The 16157-nt window shown below is 48.2% G+C and overlaps 4 protein-coding genes across 4 annotated transcripts; 1 reads left to right on the forward strand and 3 right to left on the reverse strand.

Moving 5' to 3' along the window:
* The first annotated feature begins 3073 nt into the window (after nt 1-3073).
* On the forward strand, nt 3074-4768 carry P153DRAFT_341421 (uncharacterized protein). The gene is made up of 2 exons (XM_033665921.1): nt 3074-3516; nt 3603-4768. The coding sequence occupies exons 1-2, from the start codon at nt 3252-3254 to the stop codon at nt 4643-4645; spliced, it is 1308 nt and encodes a 435-aa protein (XP_033523396.1). The 5' UTR covers nt 3074-3251; the 3' UTR covers nt 4646-4768.
* Nucleotides 4769-6565: 1797 nt separating this feature from the next.
* P153DRAFT_29783 (uncharacterized protein) lies at nt 6566-9351 on the reverse strand. The gene is made up of 6 exons (XM_033664179.1): nt 8979-9351; nt 8915-8927; nt 7992-8857; nt 7691-7942; nt 6900-7636; nt 6566-6836 (listed from the first exon to the last, which is right to left on the reverse strand). The coding sequence occupies exons 1-6, from the start codon at nt 9060-9062 to the stop codon at nt 6740-6742; spliced, it is 2049 nt and encodes a 682-aa protein (XP_033523397.1). The 5' UTR covers nt 9063-9351; the 3' UTR covers nt 6566-6739.
* A 108-nt stretch (nt 9352-9459) lies between these two features.
* Nucleotides 9460-11744, reverse strand: P153DRAFT_367294 (calcium channel subunit Mid1). Its single transcript, XM_033668237.1, has 2 exons — nt 10492-11744; nt 9460-10432 (listed from the first exon to the last, which is right to left on the reverse strand). Exons 1-2 carry the CDS (start codon nt 11633-11635, stop codon nt 9723-9725), a joined length of 1854 nt encoding a protein of 617 aa, XP_033523398.1. The 5' UTR covers nt 11636-11744; the 3' UTR covers nt 9460-9722.
* A 1073-nt stretch (nt 11745-12817) lies between these two features.
* P153DRAFT_431826 (uncharacterized protein) lies at nt 12818-16127 on the reverse strand. Its single transcript, XM_033672927.1, has 5 exons — nt 15341-16127; nt 15043-15279; nt 14610-14933; nt 14373-14555; nt 12818-14260 (listed from the first exon to the last, which is right to left on the reverse strand). The coding sequence occupies exons 1-5, from the start codon at nt 15789-15791 to the stop codon at nt 13050-13052; spliced, it is 2406 nt and encodes an 801-aa protein (XP_033523399.1). The 5' UTR covers nt 15792-16127; the 3' UTR covers nt 12818-13049.
* Nucleotides 16128-16157: the final 30 nt, after the last annotated feature.

The raw sequence follows: 16157 nt of genomic DNA on the forward strand, positions 1-16157 counted from the left end.
TCCTACCAAATTCTCGCCGGTTTGCCGTTACCATGCCGACTCGTCTTGTTTTCGACTTCCAAAACTGAGATTCGAGTGCTCGCGAAGCCCACTGCTGTCGTGACACTTTTATTGGATTTTGCGCACTCAAGCAACCTCATCACCCTACATACACAAGCTGATATTCGCTTCGTGGTCCGTGATAGTTTCACCATGGCGTTTTCTCCACATTCATATAGTGGATTATGGAGTACCGTAACGGAGGCTGGTGTACCGCTGCGTGACGTCAGCGTGGTAGGCCAATCAAAATGTCCTCCCTTGCGTCGATGATGAGGCCAATGAGAACCAAGACGAGGATTGCTCAACGCTTGATTCATGGTTCTATGGAAGCTCCCGACTTGGAGGTGGTATTATGATCTCTGTGCAGCAAATTGACATTATGCTTGCACGCAATCGTGCCACGATTCACAAGCTGATCATGTTACATCCATTAAATACATTTTGTGATATCTGCCAGGGTTCTAAAACCATTGGATATATGCCAGGGATTGCATTGATCGTTTTGTCAAATTACCATGAATTGTGATGCTTTGGAAAAGAGTGCAGGACATTCATGATGAACACTAGCCGTATGTACACTACGACCACGCAGCAATGTTTCATTGGTCGACGATTCGTTCTGAGCCTAACACTAAACACTAGATGCTGAACAGGCATAACTGCAAGTATCCGCAAACCTCTGGGCTCGACAACCACAACCTCGTTCAGCCACCTACCACCGCGCTGTCACCATGGCACCAATATCTGTTATTTGACTACACAACAATCCCCGGCGCACCCTTGACAGCATGTTCGAAATGGCTGCCAATATGTTTTCTTTTCAAAGAAGAGCCAACCGCCTCTTCAGCCTTAGTGTAGTTTCCCCTTGATTTTCAACAGAGTACTACGTATCTGCCCGTGTAACCGCTGAAGATGCAGAAGCCTGAGCTCCACACAGCATCGTGGTTCCGACCAGTCCTAGCAACGTGTTGCAGAGTAGTCGCTCACGATCAAGGAGTAACATAATTAGTACTCGATCTGTTTCTGTCAAACAAGGTTTATCTCAAACCACAAGATCAAAAGCTACTCTATTTTCAATCACGGAACCGGGATAAATTTTTCCAGCTCTGTGGTCATGTCAACCGACTATTCCCGCAGCCATTGCTGCAGTTTCTGATAAAATCTCTCCACTCAGTGTGAAAATCTATCCGTCTAAGTGACAAATTTCTTTCCAACACATACATCGCCTCATATTCAATGTACTTGGAATGACACATTGTATTATGGTGCGCTCGAGTCTTTTGATGGTCAGACTTATGACAGTTGACTGTGGTTGTATACTTGCCTGTATCACGAGCCGTGAGCTTTCGTCGGTCTGGACTGCACCTCTTACCTTTTGAGTCAGTGATTTTGGTTCCTTGTATTATACCCTTGGATCACTTAGACAGACTACCCAATATGGCTGTCAAATTGAGTATAGTGGTCAAATTCCAGCTAACGGTACGGGGTCGGTTGGAGCAAAACGTTAGGCTATGAGCGCTGCGTGGTATCTGGTCCATTATAGTCCACGTGAATTGCAAGGAGAATATCAATGGATTTCTCAACGCGCTCTTGTACAAGTGGCTTGAAGATTACTTGCCCTCTGATGTAGGTCTAACAGTCGACCCACTTGATAAACTTACGTGTCCCTTCGAAATTATGTCAAATATGCCGAAATTTATAATTCCAGAACCCTCCTATATAGGTGGATCATGTCATCGAACTGTAAATGTCCAGCTCTCTACTGGAACAAGATGTGTCAAAATCGCTGTGGTCAGGAAACTTGGTTTACGAATATACAAATAAAGTAGCAAAACGACAAAGAATGTCTTCACAATCATGGTAACATGCCATTTCTTTTCTTGGCTCTCCCCAGAACATTATTCTGACATGTTCCTTCAAGTAATCGTAAAAATCTCTTCTAAAAGATGTTGGCTTCGATTAAGCTGAATCTACTTCGTCTCAGGTAGCTTGACGCTTGTTGTAAATGGGTTGCTATCACAGTAAAACAATAAAGAGTTGGACAACGCACCTTTCCGTGCGCCATTCGTTGCCAGAGTCAGCATCATAGTTATATTCGATATTCATCAATCATGCTATGCCAAGGTCAGCGTTGTGCATGATCAATTTGTTGTACACATAAACTTTAGAATTAGTCTGACAGCGACATTCATCGAAAAAATCTCGATCTATACCAATGGGGTTGAATTAATCCATGACCTGGATACTAAGAATTCAGCACACCGCTTCTTGATAGATGTTATTATCGGCGGTTGTCTTTGCTGGCCTTTTCCATTTCGAATTTGAGTCCTTGAATGCAACGCTTCCAAACTGGGTATAATTGAATGACAGTCGACGAAGAGAATTTCGCATCACATCGATGTTTCAGTTAAAATTGGTCTGATTCTCCTGTAGACTTGGATTGGTGCCGGTGTCAAAATCCGGAGATACAGAACACTCAGAGTTATGTTTCGGTTGTGCAACACTCTCTTATCTTACTCCTCCGCCAGAATGTCGGACATGCATTTGTATATAGGAAGCAGACTTTATCACGACAAAATTGTTGTTAGGTTGATGCTCTTGCTCAAACCCGTCATTTTGATGCGATAATAGCGTCTAACTACCCCAGGTCCGATCTCTATTTTGTCCAAGTGCCTCCGTGGAGGGAGAACTCCCCCAGGGGTTGAGTCCCACTTATGCCCAGGCGGCAGACGGAATCTTAAATCTCCGCTATTTCGCCCAGATTCTCAAATGAACACATGGAGTGCCGCATTGAGTAGGCCCGGTCTCACAAAGGCTTCAGATGTGGCAAGCTCTTCCTCGACACTGATTGGCTGGAACACCTTTTCCCCACGACTCGAGTACCCAACGACTCTCTGATAGATCTCCCGGATCAGATATGAGAGTTCCCCGTACACAGACCACGAAGAGGCTTTTTGACTCGTTATTCCAACTTCCATGCCTTTTTTCTTCTTCGGCTAGCCATACTAGGGTAGCGAAGAAGCTCCATGAACACTTGCTGTGTATTGCCTCGCTACACCACATTGAAACGCACACCTTGTTAGTTGATTCTAGACCAACCTACTATGATGCACATATGGCAGCCGTTTATCAACTTGCGGTCTGCCTTTCACGTCTTTCTCACCACGAACACCTAATCTGCGCAAAACGTCACTTCTCTTTGTATCTCCAGGATGCCGGGAGGTACACACCCTCCACTTGAGGTTGTGCAATCGTGGCCTACACCCAACTACATCAACCCAATTACTAGACCAAACACGGTTCTCTTGCTTGCGTGCATCTGTGGTCCTATCACTGTCGCTACGTTACTGGCAAGATTATGGGTCCGAATCTTTCTTCAGCGCACTCCGGGATGGGACGATTGGTTGATGTTGATCGCTACTGTGCGTTGCACCTTCTTAATGACTGCTGCTGAGCTAACCATCGCAGATACCAACCGTTGTTGTGACTGTCTTAATTCCCCTAGGTAGGTTTTCTCGAGCTCATACAACATGAAAGCTAACGCACTGCAGCGGTTCATACAGCATTCGATCGACACGTCTGGGACACCGAAGTCTTCAGGAATCCGGAGAAGATTGTCCTATCGAGGAAATACGTACTCGCCATTTTATGCTTCTTTTGTACTACATCTGGTCTAATCAAGGTTTCCATCCTCCTCTTCTATCGGCGTCTATCTGCTCGTGCAGTCTCGAACAACTTCCGATGGGCAACCTGGTTAAGCATCGGCTTCATTGTCGCATATACTATCGCTCTGACACTTGCTCCCCTTTTTGGATGCAACCCAATCTCGGCATTCTGGGACCAAGGGAATCCAATTTGGGTGAAGCAGGGACATAAGTTTCACTGCTTCGATGAGGGAGCCGACATCTTTGTTGCGGGTCTTCTCTCCGCCATACAGGACTTCATTACTGCGATCCTTCCTAGTTTTCTCTACTGGAACCTTCAGATCTCACTCCGTCAGAAAATACCACTCATTGGTATATTTGCCCTCGGATATGGCGTTGTAGCGCTTGCCAGTTTGCGTGCGTACTACTGCTGGAGAATATATTACGACACCTACGATGTTTCTTGGGAGACATGGAAACTCTTTGTCGTAACGATGCTGGAGCTCCATGTTGGTGCATTTTGCGCTAATGCACCGGCTATGAAAGTCTTCTTCTGGCACTTCTTCCGACACAAGTTCCCCTCGGGATCTAGAACAACAGGCAGATTAGGCCATAAAAGTAGAGATATCAGCGGTTCTACAAGATCAAGGACTGATAGATCGAACTCAAGCGTGTTGGGGAAAGTCGCCTGCCTGTTTTCGAAAGAGAATGGCTCGCATGTCAAAACAGGATACATTTCTGAACCCGGTACAGGATTCTCAGTCGACGCGCACGGTGGCGTTCAAGTCCAGAAAGAGGTTCACATCACTCACTCCCGGCCACCGACCATCGGCACCAGCGCCAACCGTAACGGTATCCGTGACTCTATAGATAGCACCGATGTCATATGTAACCGAAATTACGACGGTATCGAGCTCAGTCAGTACATCAGCGACACGAATTCACGCGCCTCCAGTTTGTAATCATTGGAAAGAGCCTCGGAGGATGGCGTGGAGTCTCGTTTGACATCACCGGTATAAACGACGTTCCGAATGCCCGATTCAAGCTAAACCTTTGTCACAAACGTTGGAAGTACCTCGCACTAGTCGCTCAACATACCCAAATGCAACTCGCCGCTAGTTCAATTCCAATGATTCGCCCTTACTATGTTAATCGCTGCTGTCATCACAACTCAGGTGCTCCTTTGGCTACAAGGGTTGCGGCACATTGCAACGTGCATATGCCGGCAATACGACGCCACAAAAGCAGATCTGTCAATTGACTAGATTACCGCTCGAGGCTGCTTGAGTGACGGGGGGCTTGGGCTGGAGATCGCGCCACATGGGCGCATCGGCGCTGTCACATCTTATGAGTGCATTTCCAACTCTCCATCTTGACATTGACTTACTGGTAGATGTCATGTCGCAAAGATTTTGGCCTCCTATCATGTATTTCGTCGTCATTCTTACTCGACCAAACGCGCTAAATAAAGGAAAGGTTGGTTTACCTATTGCAGTTCACCAAGGTCCGAATCCGTGGAGTAAAAACCAACAGATTCCCTCGGAGACATGCTCCTATCGGCCCTTCGTCAAAATCGCGAGGGTAGACATTAGGCCACGCGGATAAACTTTGATACAACGATTACGTTCAATCAACAGCTTTGTGCCAGGTTCTCTGCTAGTCGAAATCTTGAGCCAATGGGTAATATTTAAACGCGAATGCGATGCAACGCCCGGCAGGCGCTATCGTTACCGCTGTATACGAACCTAGCGCACAAGCGCCACGGTCTATTGGCAACATTCAGATTTTGGGAAGAGATGTGTTCTGCATAGAATCTACTCAATGTTTGGCTTACTTCTTGACCCAGGCCGGCCTCCGAGGCAATAACAATACTCATTCACAACTTTTACAAAACCAGGCAGATTTGGTTGAATAACAAAGCCCTTACATCTAACAGTACGTTGCGCTGTGACACGAGAAATCAAGAGCAACATGGAGAGACAGAAAGTAGTCCTTCTAATCCCCTACAAGTCTGCCCGATATTCTGCCCTAAAATGTGTAGGTAATCTCTCTTCGGCTCTGGCACGTGGAACTAGACGACCTTGTACGGGAGGCTCCTTTGGCTTCCGCGCAGCAGGCTAACGTTGTCCGATTCGATTCGCGGCAATGGAACTTGAACCGCTCGTGCGTTACTAGATATGGCAAGGGGCTTGCTTATGAACTTCTCTCTATTTCTCCTTTCTTTGTTCCGTTGATTCTTTGGCATGTCTCGCTTCTATGTATGCACGTTCTGTTACAGTCATTGCACACATAATCTTGTTTAATGTAATTCTCGGCTGGTCTATTTGGCACAACTTCAGTAGGGGTGCAGGTGCTAAAGCACACTAAAAGCTCATTGGCTGTCATGGCTTGCTATGGTTCGTGGGGAATGTTAGGGGAATTGAGTTGTCAAACCTCTGCTAATCTTAGCACCTGCGTTGAGCCTCATATTTCCGCTGCTAGCGTTATTCCCCACAGACCGGGTTTTTTGCGGTAATACCCGGCTCGTGAATATTCCTCGATTTCCATCCACTATCAATACCCTTGGGTTATGATGAAACGTGGGTTTGTCGGGGCAGGGGCAGGATCCTTCTCATCTCCTCTTATGCAAGGGTTTGAAGGATGAACCACAAGGGCTTACTTGACCGATTAGACTAACTTGATTCGACAATTCTCGCATATTATCCTTACCCTGTCTTGTCTTACGTAGCATTTGTAATGGGGATCAACTGTGATGACCGGATATGCCGAGTACCTAGGGGGTGGTTCTTCCAAGAGTTCAATATGTAATGACGTATCTAAGCTGATGCTGTACCTTGTTCATGATAAATGTAGCATTTCACTACCAGTTCAGACGAGGCAGGCAATGACTACCAGTGAGGTGAACAGGAGCACACAACGGGTAGGACCATGAGCAATACTATTATATGTATCTAAGAAGAATACTCGGCCGACCATGTATACGGGTAAAGAATCGAAAACGCCTTGAGCGACTCATATCTATCAAGGAAGGGGGGGCGAATTTGGCTCCCATGAAATTACAAACTCCAGAGGTCAGAACTAACATCAAAAGCACCTAGGTCATCAAAAGTTACATCCAGACTCTGTTGCAACTGCAACGAGTTCATGTAGTTCCTGTAAACGTGGTCAGACTGGCGAAACGACGGTGAGGGGTGAGAAACAAAGGCAGGTACTTACGGGTCAAAGTCGTGCCAAATCTGGGCAACCAGCTCATCGTCCAAATGGACGTCCGCAGTGGCATTTTCATTCCCATCTTCGTTCTCATTTACATTCGGCGCTCTGGTAACTGTGGTAATAATTCCCATATCCGCGAGCCGTACGGCGGTTTCCTCTGTCACCATATTGGTGAATCCAATCTGCTCCATGTTACGACAAAGCGCCATGCAGTTATCGATGTACACGCGATACATATGCACCCTCGTGTGTGCGTATGCGAGGAGGAAGATCATGACCAGACGCAGGATGCACGTGCTGTCAGAAGCCGTAAGACTTGACAGCGTGCCATCGGTTGCCATCTGTTGCAATATAGCAAGACTTTTTTCAGCTGCATCGATGCATGTTTTGCCCATTCGGTCAAACCATGTTTTCTTAGACGAGATAATAGTGCTGTGTTTGATGACGAGATAGAGAAGGAATGGGCGAGTGAGGAGGATAGTAGTGCTCCAGTAATGCAGATGGAGGACTGCCACAGCACGTCTGTGTGTTGGAGGCAGAAGGTTGTTGTGGTTCAGGTGAGCTGGCATCTGGTGGTACCATTTTCGAAGCGAAAGGAGAAACTCTGATACTGTTGAGAAGGAAATGGTCTTTGCTGAACGTTCTGTATAGAGAGCTTGTATGATCTCTCGTTTTAGGTGGCACATAGACAGCAGCGTAGGTAGCCATGATAGCGGTGTATGTAGCCCGGGATATAGAATCTGACAAACATTAGTGTTTCTCGAAAAGACATGTGTCGGTCTTGTAGAACAAACCTGCTCAGAGGGAGTCAATGTGGTAATCCGCATGTTTCGCTCGTCAATGATGGTCGGACTGCCGTTTCTAGACGCTATTTCTTGATCAAGCATAAACAATGTCCACCATATTCGTCGATTTCGTTCGCGTTCCATGGCTGTTCCTGATTCTGTTTGATCACGATGTAAACCAAGGGAATACGCCATCTGAATGCTGGCTCCTATGTATAGATAGGAGCTAATTCGAGAGCACATGTTTTCAAGAAGCACACTCTGATATTCATTAGCGATAGGAAGACGTAGATCGTAGAACTTAACTAACCAGAATCGCCAATGCGCGTATACTATCAATATCTGCTTCATCGTATACTGCTGGAACCAACTCTTTCGCAAGATTGAGGTATTCTGCAGAGGTCTTTAGATCTAGCGATGTATTTAGATTCGACTGCGGTGAGTAGACGTTAGAATCTGTATGGCGACTTGCCCCAATGGCGAATATGGCATAGAGGGAGCACATCCACGAGCTTGTCGCTGACGTTGGGGCCGTGCCCAAGTATGTTTGATCCACTCGCCTAAGCAGACTCTCGACAGGATATAGCCAGTAAGTGCAATGTACGTCTTCGAGGAACCTAGAGACATAATGATCGCATAAGGCTCGAGCTGGGAGGTAGTAGCTCATCTCCCCACCAGCGTCTGTGGACGGCGATGAGACCGACAAAGCAGGCGGGTACAAACCAAGTTTGGGTGAAGCGATGATGGCAGGATTTCTGGTTCGATTGCCCAAGGTCCCAACAGCGCCATTGAAGGGTATATCGCTGTGATTGCCAACATATCGAAATTTTCCTCGAGAGTCCCTCATCATACAACCCAGGGATTCATGTAGGTCGTCCACATCCTGAGCTTCCGTATCTTGGGGACTTTCTTCGTCTTCCGGCGCTTTTTGGTTTTGCACGAAAAGCCTATCGGCATTCTGAACTGGCGACGCAGCTAAAGAGCCATCAGAGATGGCTTTCACAATTGTTCGAAGCGATTCTAAATTCAACTCGCGGTCTGGGAAGAAATGCTGGAGTATACGCATTGAACATTGATACTCTTCTTCGGTGACATGGTAGTACGGCCGCTTCTTTCTTGGTGTAGCAATAGTACACGTGGCGCCCGTGCGAGCACAATAGCGACATGGCCCTGGGACTGGAAGATGTCAGTCCTCCACAGCAAGACTTGTCTACTTGGCGAATGGAGCCTTACCAGGATCAATGCACTACGGTTCCAATCAGTGACGGTCGTGTACAATGTGTATCAATCACACTACCTTTGTCTTTCTGCTCCGACACCGATCACAGCTGTTGTGCGACCGCGCGGTCCGCACGGAAGTGGCCGGGCGAGCGTCCGCCATGATAGACTACTTTCCAGGATCACCTAGGAGACACCACCTGATCTCATTCGACCGAACTCCTGCAAGGCAGCTTGGGAGGTGTGGAGAAGTGTAATGACGCTCGGAGGGAAAGAGCCGATGGAAAAGTGGGAGATGCCCATGCGCGTAAGACTCCGTGTTATTGGTTATTGCGAGGAGTTTCGCATGGATCACTTCGAACTCGACACGACAAGGCGGTCGGGACTGGCAGTACGCTGCCACGGTCGCCGCAAACTTACCCGCAAGGGGTAAAGCTCAAGAATCGTAGGGCTCATTTGGTGCATGTGCAGGAACATCAATATTTTGGTACGCCTCTTTGTTTACTTCACTAAGAACTGATACGTAGAACCAAAGCAAGTTTAGAAGTTGTAGAGAAAAGGCTTCTTTTTGGACTTCATAAGCCTCTATCGTTTGTGTATATTACTGTTCAGGAGAAATAGACTCTTTCAGATATATCGGGAATAATGGCAGCCGCGCGGCCTCTTTACTTGCTATGTCATGAATACAAGGGTGGAATAAGCCAACGGGAAAACGAACTACCGGTAGGGAAAGCAGGTTGTTCGACATCATACGATAAGTGCAGTAATTTGTCCTAACAGTGCCCGATGTGGTCTGCCATACACAGCAGCTATAGCCAGTATATCATATCCAAAGCAGAGTCACAACCAACGACGCAATCAATACCACACTCCCCATGCGCGTATTCAACGCGCTCGCCGCTCCCTGCACGTTCAACTTGACGACAGCGCCGGGAAAGCTACATGTCAATCTATCACCTGTCGGATCCCGCCGACCGTATGAAAGCTCCCTGGCAGGGGGGTTGGGACATGCGAAGCCAAGCTGTGAAGGACAGCTCCTGACAATGTCGAAGCACAAGTCTTCACAAGGAAGCATCTCCTTATACGGACCGGGGCTAATCTTCTGATCAATCATCGAGTTGCGACTTTGACTATACGCGAAACGATCCCTCTTGGTTTCGTTGAATTCTTTGCTTAGATTTCCTCCGTAAGGCACAGTGCCGTTTGGAAAAGGGGCGTTAATATTGCGCTCATGAAGCCAAGAATCCTCTGCAGTCCAGTCTTCACATCGGGGTATGAGGACGGAGCAGAGCCATCGTTTGTAGTCCGTACGACAATGGTCGCAGGTACGGGCAAGTGAGTACTGAGACTCGGAAGGGGCATCGCAGGCCACTTGGTCAAGTGAGTTCTCGAAGTTCTGGTAGTATTCGCGCGCTTGTTTTTCGTAGAGGTCTTTGAGTTTGGCGTCGTTGAGCTTGAAGTCAGGCGAAGAAGGTACCGCATAGGCGACCGAGTCGCAGAACTCGAGGTCGAAGAGAACTTGGCAAGAGTCGTCTGAGAGATTTGTTAGTATTGCTAGAAAGTGGATACGGTAGCCCAAAGGCCAAACCTACCTGCTTTCGTAGTCCAGTTGAACTGCTGGAAGACCTTGCCGCCGGCTCTCACTGTCCCGACTCCAGGTAGCTGCCATGTTTCTTCGTTGCCTTGTACAACCAGAAAGCCATTGTACGTTTTGGCGGCATCGAGGCCCTGGACGTGGAACTGGCCCTTGGGGTATCCGGCACCAAATCGTGTCGTGATGGTAGTATCTGTAGTGAGATTGCTGATCGTCGTGTTGGTAAACTGCCTTTTCACGGCGCAGTAAGAGTGTTCCAACCCCGTCACTGGTGTACGATCGCTGGCTGGAAAGGCGTACATGGTGAAAGGATTGTTGTTTTTCCATCTATCGACATTTTCGGTTTCATTGGATGCGTTTATGTTTGATGCGGTAAGGTTATAGGTGATGAAAAGTGCAGACTCGCTGTCCGTGTCGACCATGAATAGAAAGGGATTCGAGTCGTTATAGCTGTGATAGAGCCCATCTGTACCAGCGGCCACCTCGAAGTGCCAACTTCCAAACCAGTCATCGCTGAGCTTTGGTGCCGAGATTCCAATGTACACGTTCGAAGTGGCATTGGCCTTGAAGCTTGCGAAGCCGCCGTCGAATACAACGCCTGTATTATTTGTGGCAAGATGGTCGGTCGAGTTTGGCCCAGGCTTCTGATTTCGTGTTGATGTCGAGACATACATGGTGAGTTGGGGCGAGGCTGGGCCCGTCTGGTTACCCTGAGGCACAGGCTGCTGACAAGTGTTTGCAGATATCCAAACGCTGTTGTTCCCCTTTGGGGCCTCCAACACGAAGTATGTAGTGGCGTCGGGGCCTATGTCTAATTCCGTCTTGTTGTTGTTCACCAGCTTTCTCACATCCGGTGCTTGTCGTCCCAGCAGGCTCCGCGCAAAGTAGGCAAAGTCAGGCATGTAACCTCCTGCGTCCTCTCTTTCGGCTTGGCCATTCTCTGCGAGTACAAGCTCTTCATCGAGGGGCGCGGGCAGCACCAGCTGGCTGGCATCTCCGGGTCCAGGAGAGGCGAGGATCTCGGCGGCACAGGCGAACTGAACCAACTGGAATGGCGTACTCAGGGCGATGAGGAGGCAGCTAACGATGGCGTACACGAGCAGCCTGGACCGCAGCAGCCATGTGGGTTTCGGGGGTTGCATTGCCCTCTCCGCTACCCTATCAACGGTTCCGAGGATGCATGAGGGGAAGGCACAGAACGTGCACGACGTGATCAAGCGAGACGTTTGCGGGTGCAACTATATCACAGGTTTTGGGTAGGTGGAGTACGCGATCAATATGGGCCGCCATGGGCACAGCTCAGCTTACGCAGTAGGTGGACCCTGCCAAGACCTGCTTCTGTCGAGCATCCACCTCCACCAACGGATTGACACTGACGTGAACATATTGCTTTTCAGACCACGTCCCCGTCCTCTCCCAGTATCAATGACAAATACTCACATGTGACTGATAGGCTGATAAGCCCGTCTTACTTGCAGCTTCAGACCTCATATCACAACCCTATGATACTAGCATCCTTGACCCTCCGATATTTTGCGAGGTGAGGCGCGTTTATTGCGCGTTTTGGTTTGGCAAGACAGTCTCCATCTTGCTTGGAAAAGTTTCTTGATGGCGAGCCGGAGATATCGACTGATCAGGTTCGACAAGTATTATTCCCGGCAGGATCGTTAAAAACTACAGATTGTCTACTTTCTGCAGATGTAAAAGCATTAGGGCGAAGTGAGACTCCCAATACCATGCCACTACCTCGTTCACCACCATCAATTCTAGTCGTTAAATGCCATCACCAGCGAACACGAATTGATATCTTGTCCCCATCCCCAATCCCCTACTCATCCATATATAAAAACACACCAGACCCTCGTCCTCTAGGTTCTCAGAAGTGTTACATTGTTTCCAAACTATATTACCCTCCAGGTTAAAGAACTCGACTCGCGAAGAACAAACTTATACAAACTTCATACAAACCTCAAACCTTGAGGGCATTGCTTACAATCCCCTCCTGCTACCACTACCCACATCCCTACCGTTACAATAGCGCTTACAATTAGGATTTGTACTGTCCCAGCCGCATGTATATTCGCTACTGTATGTTCTGTCAACAAGGAGGAGTCTATGCGAGGCGATAAAGATAATGGAGAAGTTAACGGCCTGAGATACAACTCAGAGCAATGGGAAGGACAACGAGCTGTGTTTGCCCTTAGAGTTCTTCTCATTGATTAGTTCCCGGCTTGGTTAATCGATTATAGCATGAATGAACATAACGTTGCACACAAGTGCTTCGTGAAGATGGTATCTAGTGAATCATTTAACACTATTATACAAGTTGATGATATAAGATACTTTCTACCATCTGCGCTGTATCTCAGCATGGATTGACTGACTACCCGTTATGAGGAAAGAAGACCATGTACAATCGCTGCCGGATCTCTGCAGCATTAGAAGCATATTATGCCAGTCCCACACATGAGATTTCTCCCCGAAATTGATCCTTCTAGCTGAGAAACACTCACCAACCCGTCCATGCATCACTCATAGTTGTTCCCACTGAACCCTTCAACCTTTCTTGGCAAACCCGAAGATCCTACTGAACTGTTTGAACGAAACTTCCATTCCTTCCTCTTGTTGTTTCCACTCTGCATAGCGCTTGATTGTCTCGATATCGGAAGTGAGGTAGTTATCAGTGAGCGGAATCTCTGTAATGCCACCTCGAGTATGGATGCGTGCGACGAACTCGATAGTGCCTGGTACCATCTCTTGGGCGTTGACAGTAGTGGTGGTGTTCGATCCAATACAGGTGGGAGGTGCAGCTGACGAGGTGCTATTGACTACGTTGTCGGAGGCAGCTCCTACTGTTGATGCAGCTGCTAACACACTACCGATAACCTTGTCGGAAGCGTCGGTGCTGATGTGTGTAGCTGGAGAGTCGGCGACTTCATGAGCATCATTCACGCCATCGTTGACCCAGCTATCATCGGCATCAACCGGCAGATCACCATTGACAGTAATGCCCGCTGTCTGCTCGTCGATTGATGCATGTAGTTTACGAATGTTTACCGTGGCGGACTTCTGCACAGCAGACAACTTAGGGTGCAGCTGCCTGCCATGGGCACTTGTCTTACTCAGACCAAGAGCAAGCAAATCGCTCACTGAAGCTAGTGGCGGTAGCACAGGTGCAAGAGCTTCCAAAACAGCATTAGCTTCCGTGACTGGTCGTGCCACGATCTTATCCTCGATAGGCCGTGTGGGCTTGGATGCAACGAAAGTAGGTACAGTATCCTCGTAATCAGCGGTGGAATCTTTGTCCCCTTCCTCTACTACTTCTTCTTCCTCTTCCATTTCATTTTCGTCTTCGACCATAGTCGTGTTCTCGTCCTCGACCACCTTCTGCTGCTTGTGTTTCTTTGGTGTGAGGCCTGTCAATGTGGGCTTCGCAGAGGCAGGAGAATCCGAAGGTGTCAGACTATTGACGGCTGAGCGACGCGTCGTTCGTCGAGTAGCAATTCCTTTCGTGGCTGCTGCGCTGCTTTCACTTGGTGTTGATGGCTCCTCACGGCCGGTCTCCGCAACATGCCGATCTGTCGTGTGAGACTTTCTGGCCGTGCTATCATGCTTAGCACGCTCACCTCGAGCACGCTTGTTTTGACCTTGTTGATTCGCAAGCTCACTCTTTCGTTTGTTCCTCCGAACGAATCCTGAAGGAAGTTTGTCGAGATTGGAGTCGATAGGATCTGCTTCGGCGGCAAGACTGTATTGTAGGGCGGAGCCTGTGCTGCGTCAGTGACTGAAATATGACCGTGAGAGGGCGATTCGAAAGAGGTTGGTATAAAACAGCAACCTCCGAGAGAAGAACATAGCAACTGGAACAGCCAAACTTACTGTTTGAGGCCATGTCACTGAAACTCGTATCACCTGCTGGTTCGCTATCGGTATGATCTGAAAACGTATGTGCAGCGGGAGGAACTTGTGCAGAAAGTGTTAAGGTAGTCGCGTTTCCGTTGATCTGTCCTCGGTTGTTAACAGGCAAAGGTGAGATATACCCATCCGTGTCGGCAGTACTTTCTATAGACTATTAGCACAAATTGTTTAGATGAACTTTACTCAAAAGCGACGAACCTTTCTTCGCATATCTCACTCGTGCGGCGATTGAAGAGCGAAGAGACTTTGCAGGAACCAGGTCCTTCTTCGGCAAATAGCGTCCGTTGGGTCCGCGAATCTTACCGCCGCCCGCATCTTCAATTGGAACCAGCTGATTTGATTCTGCGGGAGACGAAGTACTCACCCTACCCTCGAGAATAGCCGACGAGTCTTCATCCATTGTCAAGATTGGCGGTGTCTCTTCTAGAGAACTAAAAGGAGATGACGACGCCACAGGTCTGGTTCTTATGCCCCGATTCTCAGATACTGTCTTAGTCTGACGTCCTGGTTCACTAAAAAGATCTTGGATTCCATGATCAGCAAACGTTTCTCAATTGCTAATTTGGACGAAGCCACACAATTCGTCTCGCAATGACGAGAAATAATGTCACGAATTGATAAGTTAACATACCTGTGTATTGTGGGAGCTCTCGCGAGGTGACTGTTTCGGGCTGTCGCTGCTCTGAATGTCCTCGCGACTTCATCCGCTTACCCTCTGATGACTTCTGAGACTGTGATTTCCTCTGATGCGAAAGAGTGACAGGCGTAGTCTCGACTGGATGAATGTGAGGTGACTTCATAGTCAAGGGCTGGCCGGGTGGCCTCTTCCCGAATGGCACCTGAAGTGTGGGCGTTCTAGCAGCTTCATCTGATAAAAGTGAGTAAATTATGTCAGGGTTTCAATGATCTGTTTTACTGGTGAAACTAACCATCGTGCTGGTTCAAGTCGTTAGATATAGGCGAATCGCGCGCCTCACCTTTCATACTCGGGAGGCTCACACCGGGAGCGGACTCGCCACGAGAGTTGTTTCGTACCATTACAGATGACATAGTTTTCCAACTTCTGTCGAAGAATGGCCACTTGTCTTGAGCCTTTCCTGTTAGATTCCGCACGCGTCGATAGGCCCTGTCAAGCTGTGCAAAGCCCTCTGCTGTGCGGATGATCCTGCCTTCTTCCGTTGGGCCAATGGGCTTGTAAAGGTAATGCTTCCTGATCCACATGGCTAGCTCGATGTCGGTGTCAACTTCGCTTTCGTTCAGATAACGGTGAATATCGGTCAAGGTCTTCAGGTCAATGAACCCTACCGCGTGTTCTGGAAGAACCGTCGGAGCTACATTGTTTTCGGATGGATTGTAAAGAGGACGACTGCTGGAAGCCATCTTGGCGTAAGGATTCCGTGGTTGCGACTGGACTGAAGCGAATGACGAAGTTCTATATGGAATGATAAAACAAGCGTTTGCTGTGATTGCGCCTACAGGCTGCTGAGATACGTGAAAGTAGAACCCAGACCTACGGAGCGATACAGAAGAGTAACGGGAACAGAGTTCTTGTCGCGTGAAAGCAAAAGTTTTGGCGGGCAGAAACCTCTGGACAGTTTGCCGGTCGATGATTAGTAACTGTGGTGGCGCTTGCGCGAACTAAAGAACTTTGAGACGCGACGTGTAGGTTGAGATGAATAGCGCAGTTCCACACCTATCCAACCGTGGTTGAGTGGGTGCTGGATGTAGAAGAAATGGAAGTGTTGG

Source organism: Dothidotthia symphoricarpi, assembly GCF_010015815.1.
Source record: "Dothidotthia symphoricarpi CBS 119687 unplaced genomic scaffold P153scaffold_11, whole genome shotgun sequence".
NCBI classification, from domain to species: domain Eukaryota; kingdom Fungi; phylum Ascomycota; class Dothideomycetes; order Pleosporales; family Dothidotthiaceae; genus Dothidotthia; species Dothidotthia symphoricarpi.